This window comes from Miniopterus schreibersii, assembly GCF_964146895.1.
Source record: "Miniopterus schreibersii genome assembly, chromosome: 2".
Classification (NCBI taxonomy): domain Eukaryota; kingdom Metazoa; phylum Chordata; class Mammalia; order Chiroptera; family Miniopteridae; genus Miniopterus; species Miniopterus schreibersii.
The window spans coordinates 108162822-108172752 of NC_138102.1; the positions used below are offsets into that span (position 1 = coordinate 108162822).

General features: G+C 37.6%; 1 protein-coding gene across 5 annotated transcripts in view; it reads right to left on the minus strand.

Moving 5' to 3' along the window:
* FERRY3 (FERRY endosomal RAB5 effector complex subunit 3) overlaps positions 1-9930 on the minus strand; it is a 42097-nt gene extending 32167 nt beyond the window's left edge. The window contains exons 1-4 of one of the 5 annotated variants that reach the window (XM_081128799.1): positions 9613-9707; positions 8129-8331; positions 6623-6768; positions 2571-2666 (exon numbers count right to left, since the gene is read on the minus strand). Coding sequence is in view for 3 of the 5 variants with exons in the window: in XM_081128795.1 (XP_080984921.1) it covers positions 6623-6768; positions 8129-8306 (324 nt within the window). In the remaining 2 variants the exon portion in view is untranslated. Of the gene's footprint in view, positions 1-2570; positions 2667-6622; positions 6769-8128; positions 8332-9485 lie in introns of all 5 variants that reach the window. The other 4 variants (XM_081128798.1, XM_081128795.1, XM_081128796.1 and 1 more) reach the window with 4 other exon arrangements.
* Between the last annotated feature and the right edge of the window lies 1 nt (position 9931).

The following is a 9931-nucleotide window of genomic DNA, read 5'->3' on the forward strand; positions in this document are numbered from 1 at the left end:
AAGATCATAGGGATCTCCCTGGCTGTCCATAACACCAGACATGAAGTAACCCCACTAGCCATATCAGTTACCTGTAATAATTTGCATCATCAATTGAAAACTCAGCCCAGAGCAAGCTTTAAGAATAGGTAGAAGCTACCTATATGAGAAGCACTATTTATATAGAGTTTTCCCTTGACCTAACTCCCCCCTCCTCCATTGCCTCAGGAGAGATGATATTAGAAAGGGGGCTGTGACAGCTGAGAGGAATGGGGCACTGAGTAAAGGTCTGCTGAGAGAAAAGTATTCACTGTCCAGGCTATTATTTCTCCACCTGGTCCACATTCTGCCATAAAGGTCAGCTTCTTTGAGGCTCAAACCATTTGGCATCCCTTATCTTTAAGGGCATGGTTATCTAACAACCTGTCACTCACCCTCATTCATTTAAAGCTTTGGCACTAAGCTCACACACTTCCCCCCTGCCCCACAACCTGTCATCAACCCTGATCACTTGGATGTACATGTGGATAACCCATCCCATGCCTTGCCTTTTTACTTTCCTGAACTCCTTATCTTTAGTAAGTCTTTCACTCCACCTAGTCACCCATTCTGTATCATCACTAGGAACAACTCAACCTTGAAAATTCATTCAGTCTCTGACTATACTCTCCAACCAAGATTTCTCTTTCAGTAACTCCCAGGCAATTGGTTCTTCAACCTCATCAGGACCTCCATTCCATAAACCCTTCTATTTTCTCATTTTTTATCAGCCATTAGCTCACACCTAGCTTCCCTTTCTTCCCTATGTAGCTTACATTTCATGGTCCAGCATTCAACCTCTGTCTTGCCAAAATCCTCAACTCCCTTGACTGGTATCTTTCTCTTGCCCACCTAAAAAAAACTCTAAATCTTACAGTCAGGCTGTAGAGAGCTGCGGCAGAAAAACTACAAAAACTCTAAAGTTTATGGTGGCGGACTGGTGTGACTAACCTTTCCCTTCAATGATGCATGGTAATCCTATCTTTCTTTTTCTCTCTTATTTTTTATTGATTTTTGGAGAGGGATAAAGAAGAGGGAGTAACATCAATGTGAGAACAAATCATTAATCAGCTGTCTCCTGCATGTACCCTACTGGGGATCGAGCCCACAACCCGGGCATATGCCCTGACTGGGAATGGAACCAGCAACCTTCCAGAGCACAGAACGATGCCCAACCGAGACACACCAGCCAGGGCAGCAATCCTATCTTTCTCTGATCAGTTCTCTCCTCAAGCATCCAACTATCTCATCAGTCCCCAACATCATCCCAAAAGGTGTCCTGTCTTTATTAGTTCTCGATAAAGTAGAAGCAGTTAGAAAAAAATATCTTCAACTTCTGCTACCAAAGTAGCAAAATTTTCTTAATTTATATCCACCCTTTTCTTCTTACTTTCTGCTATGGTGAAAGAAGTGTCCCCCACCCCACTAAAGACTAGTTCTCTACTTGAGTTCTGGGTTCTATCCCCTCTAGTCTTCATCTCTACCATCTTAAAAAAATCCAAACCTCTGACCGGTTTCCCATTTTTAAAGTGCCTCATCCTTCTTCTCTATATAGCCAAATGTCTCAAGTTATCTACATTCATTCTCTCTACTTCCATACTCCCACAATCTTATAGTCACTGAAATCTAATTTTTGCCCCCACCAACCCCACTGAAAATGATCTTGGCACAGATAAGGTTACTTGGTAAATCCCATGGATGTTATTGAGTCTTTTCCTTGCTTGATCTTCAGTGCAGCACCTGGCACTGTTGAATATTTCCTCCTTCTTGGTGCCTCTTTTTTTCCTTCATGAAACCATAAACTTTTGCCTTCTTTCCTCATCTCTGGCCAGTTCCTCTTTCCTTTGCAGGTTCTTCTTCCTCTGCTTATCACTTAAGGGCTAGTGTCTGTTCATTTATTTGTATATTCACTTATCCATTTTTTGCCATCCATTGAAAACATACCAAAGCCCTATTATTTGCAGGCACTGTGCTAGATACAGGGCTATAATAGAGAGTAAAGTAGGCATCTCCAGGATGTCCACAAGTAGAGATACAAGTGAGTCAGTACACAATTATAATATAAGATTTTGTCAGGATTCTGTCCAGGCATCTAATCTGCTCATTTTACATAATCACCCTGCACAATTTCATTTATTCCATGACTTCCAAATTCACCTATATATGAATGGCTTCCACACCTATGTCTCTAGTCCAATCATCTTTCCTGAGTGCCAGGTCTATATAGTTACGTGCTTATGAGACCTCTTCACTTGGTGTCTTATAGGCACTTGACATTTTGAAGCCATCACTTTTATGCCAAAACTTGCCTCTCCTCATATGAATGGAGCCACCATTCAACATTTACCCAGTAGTCCAGACCAGAAATCTGGGTAAGTGATCTTTTTATCTTTTAAGTTTGAGCTTAAATGGTACCTCCTTAGAGAAGAGGTCTCTAACCCATATCAATTAGGTTCTCACATCCCACCTCTCCCCCTTCAGAGTTCCCTCTGTTGGCACCCCACTTATTTCCTTATAAGATGTTTACAAGTATGAATTAGTCATGCGCTTACTTGTTAACTCTCTTTTTCACTGCCAGCACATGAGAACAAGGACCAAATCTGTTCTGATATACCCCTGAAGCGTAGCACAGGACCCGCATAAAGTAGCTGTTGAATAAATAAATATATGAAAAAAATAATTCGTTATCTTTTTATCCCTAATACCACTATCTAGACGAGGGTTTCATCATTTCTTTCCTATAACTGCAACAGTCTTCTAACTTATTCCAAATTTTTCCCTTCCAAGGTGGTCTTCACACTAATACACGGATCTTCTGAAATGTAAATATGGTCTTCTCACTCCTCTGCTAAACTCCTCTGACGCTGCTAAACTCCTTGAGCTTCAAGACAAAACTCAGGATGGCTCACAAGACTCTTTCCTAGCCATTCCAAACTTCTTTCAGTTTTTCTAATGTGCCATGGGCTCTCTCTCACCTTCAGGCCTTTATATATGTTATACCTTCTGCCTAGGATATTCTCTCTCCACTCCCCCCACCATACACCTTTCACCTGCCTATTTCCAACTCATCTTTCAGGTCTCAACCAAATTCCTCTTTTCTCTGGGATGCTTTCCCAAAGTTCTCTAGACTAGAATAGGTGCACCTGCTTTGTGTTCTCATAGCATCCTGTAGTCCCCCTCTCAAAGCACCTACCACACTCCAGTGAATTTAATTTTAATGATCTGTCTCCCTGCTAGACTGTAAACTCTGTGAAGGTGAGAACTGTGTCTATTTTGTTGTTATATCCCAAGTGCTTAACACAGTATCTGATATATAACAGATGCTCAATACCCATTTGCTGAATGAATCAATACAAAGAGAACTAAGAAGAGAACAGTACTGAAATGAAGATAGGGCACCACCAAAAATAAAGAGCCAACTTCACAATTTTGTCAATGAGTCCTCTCTTTGCCTTTCCTTACCCACCTAAGTTTACTTCTCATTTAAAAAAAATCTAATGCAACAGCAAAAGATACAGTAGTTATTAGAAGAAACAGTATAATTAGGTTCTTAGGGACTAGAAGCAGAAAAAGAAGATCCTCTGATGGTAGACAAGAAAAAGAAATGCAGAAGAAAGTAGAATTACTCTACAAAGTAGGAATTAACAGTCACACACAACCCAGTAAACCATAAGAACCTCCTTATACCACACTAGTACATCAATTAAAGCCCAACTCTAAGTATCAGGGATAATAGTCCTCTACAGTGAAAATTCCTTATATAAGAGCAGCATATTCAGCACATCTCTGCGATGATGGGACAGAGAAGCCTCCCTCTGTAGCCTCACTGTATCATATAAAGGTATAATCATTTATATTTACAATGATGACCTGGGGTCAACAAAAAGTTAGAACTGAATTTAATAAACCATGCTTATAAAGCAAGGAAGTGTGTACTACATTTTAAAAAGATCTTCATCAAAAGGTGGTTAAAATAAAAGTTTCATGATTTAAGTATGTTACATCTGAAATATCTAGTAAATCCATTTCTAGAAAATGGAGCTCATTCCCTCATAACACTAGGTAACTGGTATTCCTATAAATATTCTGTTATTTCGCCTCTTTATTAATGCTATTATTCGTCTCAAGGTTACTGAAATTCTGCTGACATGTATGTTACAGAAACGCTTTAGCACTCTTCTGTCTCATCTGCCACTCTTTTCTGCCTCCACTATCAGTATGGCACCAGTCATACTTTGGTTCTTCTAATCTCCGCAAAGCTGCAGCTTCTCATCTCTGCCAGCCCTTTTGCAATCTACTACAGAGTTCCTTTTCTTTTTTAATTCCTTCCTTTTAGTCACTGATTCCCATATTTCTCGAGCTTGTATTGAGCTGCTTGGCTTTTATAATTTTCACCACCAGTGAGAGCCCAAATATATCCAGTGGGTACAGGCATAGCAATAGTTAGGACTTCTCAGTTATTTTCCTGTCACTATTTCCTATTTACTGTTAGAAATAGCTTCTTTGCTTTTTCTTTACTTAATTCTTTAAAGATGAACAAGCGCCTGGCTGGGCGTGGCTCAGCGGTTGAGCATCGACCTAGGATCCAGGCGATCGGGGTTTGATTCCCGGTCAGGGCACATGCCTGGGTTGCGGGCTCAACCAATTACTTTCTCATCATTCATGTTTCTATCTCTCTCTCTCCCTCTCCTTTCCTCTCTCTGAAATCAATAAAGATATATTTAAAAAAATAAATAAATAAGTAAAGATGAACAAGCTACTATAGTTCTAGAATTCTGGCATTACCAGAAATCTGAATTCTACAAAACAAAAAGTGCTACCTACCTACTAAATTTGCATAGGGTAGAATAGAGTACTTGCTCAATTGATACTGATGATTTTAATTCACTGTTTATCTGTACTCTTGTGATTACATAAATTAATAAGTACAAAGTGTTATTATTTTGTTACATTGAAGTTATATTATTGTTACTATTGTTAGGATCATTAATCTGAAAGATAGTCTAATTCCTATTTTTAGAATGGCTAAAGCACAAAAGTATAAGTAAAACCATAAATTTTGTAAATGTGATAATTATTTTTATAATAAGATAAACAAATAAGCATTTATTGACCTAGTATTTGGGAAGCTCTCTCATTGGTTACATAAGATCAGGGATAGGAGTGGTTCTGCTTTCAGATTTTATATCAAAACAAGAACAATCCTAGAGGACTGTTGCTTTCCACAAGAACTCTTTCTTGACCATTCTTTCTTCCAACTTCTCTACATGATCCCACAGTATTTACTCTGACCTAACACTGACTGCACAGTTACAACAATCTGTGCGTTTCTTTGTATCTTTCCTACTAAACTGAATGCTTCCTGAGGGAAAAGACTTATCCTCAGCTGTACACCCAACCCATCTCAAACGTACAAAAATATTGGTCGAATAAATTAAGTGGAATTATTCTTTTAATATATTTTAAAGCTTTATTTTTTTTTTTTTATCAGCAGAAAGGTTAGGTTTCTTTAAATTGTAATTATTACAGACATATTTTTTAAATAAAATAATTATGTTTTTTATTATTTAAAATAATACATGAACATAGTGTCATCTTTTATAAATACTAGGAAACCTTTCTGGGCACAGAGAAAACTGCTTGGAATAACAAATATGGCCCCATAAAGTTGATTTCTTTCAAATTCTCATGAACTGAGTTCCTTAAAGTGGAATGTAATTCATTCATTATAGCTTGCAATTACTAGATTTATTTGTCTGTTTACCTAGTTCTGTATCTGGCTCTCTAAATGTAAATTTCATTTTGTAACTGTCTTGCTCACTATTTTATACCCAGTACCTAGTACAGTACCTGGCATATAACAGACTCTCAACATACTATATTTCATCAATTCTAAGACATATTTTTTCGTATTATAGCTCCCCAAAATCAGCATATATCTTATATTTGATGGAATCTTGGCATTCTATCATAGTTTAAAGGTAGAGGTGTTCTTAGTAGTAAATAAATAATGATGTGTGTTATGATCAATGGCATCTTAGACTTTATGAAATAAGGTATATTATATAAATGGAAAAATGTTAATGTTATGTAACTAACAACAGGGATAAGTGAGAGGACAAAAGTAAACCAGATTAAAATAAGCTACTACTGCTAGTTTAGGGTTGCCAGATAAAATACAGTCACCCAGTTAAATTAGAATTTCAGATAAACAATGAATGATTTTTGACTATAAGTATGTTCCATAGAATATGTGGGATATACTTATGCTATAAAGTTACTCATCTATAAAGTTGTTCATCTGAAATGCTAATTTAATTGGTATTCTGTATTATTAAGTACTAAATCTGGCAACCCTATGCTGGTTAGAGATACAAAAGTAGCCTCTCATTTTATAAAGGCATTACATAAAGTATTGAGTCTTAGACAATCACCCTCATATAGAAAGTAAGCACTCAAGCATCAATATATATTGTATGTTATGGAACATATTTTTGTAATTAGAGAAAAAAGGATTTTACACCTATTTCAGTATTAGTAATTTAAAAATCCTCATCAAAGTGTAGAATATCCTTGAAATTTATAGTCCGATCTATTTTCTTACCTCAGCATAAGCTTTGGCCCACGTACTTGCAAGTTGATGTAAATCTACTTCACCTGACTTCACAGCTTCCAGTGATGCTTCAGCCTCTCTATCATAATCTCTGAGGGATCCTTCCTCTATAAACTGGCTCAAAGCTTCTTTCAAGTCTGTAACAGGGTAAAAAAAGCCATCACCAGCAAAATCCAGACATAAACAGGGAACATTTTACCTGACTAAGCATTCCAATGTGAAATTTTATTTTTCAAGCTTATACTCTTAAAACAATGTCTAAATAAAATAAAATAAAATAAGCTTAGGGGATCATTTAACTAATTCATAACCATTTTTCTTTACTATTACAGGCTATTGCATGGAGAATGGTCAAAATTCTTAACTCTTATGTATAACCTTAATACTAATTTGAAATGTTAATTTCTTAAGCCTGATGTTTCAGTTTGAAATTGAGTAGGTAAAATCACACACAGAAAAACTTCTACAGATTTCAAGGGTTTGACGTTTACTGTATTTAAATGAAAAAGTTTCCTATATGTGTATTACATTCTTTTGAATAGTGTATTAAAACTTATTTAATTCTGACGCTCTATAATCCCAATTTTAGAGATAATACTTAGATACTGATATAATGGAAAGAGCACTGGGATAGAAGTCAGAATACTTGTGTTCTAGTCTTGGTTCTCTCCACCATGTTACATTAGACCATTGGTTCTCAATCTTTAGCATGCATCAGAATCCCCTGGTGGGTTTACTGAAATAGCTTGCTGCATGCTACCCCAGAGTTTCTGATTCAGCAAGAATGAGGTGAGGCCCAAAAATGTGCAACTTTAACAAGTTTCCAGGTGATGCTACTGCTTCTAATCATGAAACAACTTTTGAGAACCACTGCCTTAGGCAAATAATTCAACCTTTTTATGTGCAGATTTCCTTATCTGTACAATGAGATTATTGTAGAAAGTTTCTATGTTCCCCTAACTCTAACTTTCTATGATCCAACACATTCTCAAATAAAATTGTTTTCCTTATCTGTGAGATAGAACATAGACTTTTAAAAATGGTTTAATACAGATGACCTTATGGAATTTAAGTGAGCAAAAATTATTCAAAGATTTAAAGTCTTTCTCTTCCATGACATCTCAGGAACTGAAACCAGATCATTATAGAGGCAATGCATTTAGCAATATAATTCTATAATATAAGTGATAGCTGAACTGCCTTATGAATCCACCCAACTAAGAGGTTAAAATTTCTACTCCAGACTTTGTAACTAATTTTTCATTATATAATTTAATTTTTACACTAACCTGCCTTATAAACAACTACAAAGGTTATAGGGAAAAGCACTAAGTAAAACAAAGTTCTGGGGCACCTTTTTATTCTTAAAAGCAGTTAAACACTTCATATTTTATGGCTCTTTCCAAAGCTTCTTAGTTTTATACTTTCTAATATGAAACTTTTAATGACAGAGACTCTAGGAAAATAATAAAGTGGTATTTAAAAATCAGTCCTCACCTTTTTCTATAAAGCATGGCAAACTGTGCAGCAGCATCAGGCGTCCATGTAAATAACTGGCATTCTCTTGAACAGGAAATTTGAGGGGCACCCTCAGTTCTAAGCACTGACTACCTATTTTGAATTTATACACAAATTCCCTCTCTCTGTTGCAGAATCTTTCTCTGTTTTTCTTCATCTTCTTTGGCAGGATATGTATACAACTAGCAAAAAAAAAAAAGCAGCAGGTTATCAGTCCATAAAAACCATAATGTACTATATTACTGCTGTACCACTTCTAAGAAAATGTTCTGCCACTCAGATTTTTAGTTTTTCCTACTTTTATCCTTGTGTTTTCATCTTTGTGATGAAAATGAAGCGCTTCTTTTTAAAATCAGAACAGTTCCTTTTAAGCTTTATTTAAGAAAACAATATGCCCATAGAGTACTTTGCATTCCTAGGCAGGGTTCTCAAGAACAGAAAAAGAACATGGAGAAAACATTAGAGAGGATTCTTAGGAGAGATGCATGGGTGGGCAGATAACACAATTTATAAAACAGTTGGTGAATACAAAGTCAAAGAAACAGATCAGGGACCAAGAAGTGATCTTGGAGATCTTAGATGTACGAGATCGGATTGGGAGTAGAGGGAAGGGGAGATGGGTGTTGGAAAGACTTCTACGTGGGAAAAAGACACAAAGAAAACGGAAAGTACAAAATATCCCACAAGGCAAACTGGATGCTATTCAGAAAGAAGAAAATCTAGTAAAAAAGTGTAAGAGTCAACATCCAGTAAAGGTTTATTTGTCGGCCTTCTTCCTAGACTCACAGTCTCTAGGCTTTCCCTCATCAAATCAGTTCTTACACTATTCTGAGACAAAACAGAATACGACACTGAAATGATAGTAATCGTTCCAAAGTAGACACCTGACCGTGTTATTCATCTGCTTAAGGAAGGCACTTTTATAACATTCCACTGGTCTCGGAATAAAATTCAAACTCCATAACCCAGTTTACAATTACTCTGCTTGTAACTCCAGGCTTCCCGGCCCCCCCCTCCCCGCCCAGCACCTGCACCCCTCCTCCCAAGACACAAATGTGCAAACTTTATTTCCCAGCGATACTGAACTCCTTTCAATACCAACCTCTTTTCCCACCCCCAACCTTTCTGAATGCTTTGCCTTGGCTAAAATTTTTCGTAAATAATAACCATTAGCCCTAGTTTCAATCGGTTCACCATTCAGACCTGTTTCAACAAAAGTATTCTTTAGTTGTCTTTCCCTACTTTTTTTTTTTTTTTTTTAAAGCAGGAGTGAAATCAAAGAAGGATTCTCCAGCAAAAATGGGATGGAAGGAGGAGGGCAGGACCGAACTCATACCGCCAATGGAGCGGAGATTCCGAGGGCTGACTGCGGGGCCGCGAAGCTCCAGCCGACTGAGGGGACAGCCGCCCTAGCAGGGGGTTTCATTCTGAAGGGGCATCCTCGCTCTTGGTTCTGGACTCACCTCCCCAAGTACCGAAGTCCGAGGGGTCCGCACTCTCGGACTGTCAAGAAGCCGCGGCACGGGGAACATCAGCTGACTCGCCGACTTGATTTTACAGCCAGCAAATCCGCTTCGGCCGATTCGCCCACACCTTTTCCTTTCCTGGAACCCTGTAGAAAATTCCTCGATCTAAGTGCCCCTTCCTTGTTTCACCATGCTTCAGCTTAGTCATTTTAAAAGTGTAAGAAGGAGGATTTCTACTGTTATTGCGTATTTCAGAGTCCGCACAAAAAGCCACTGTCGTGGCGAAACTGTGCCGGCAAAGTACAGACTCGGCTCG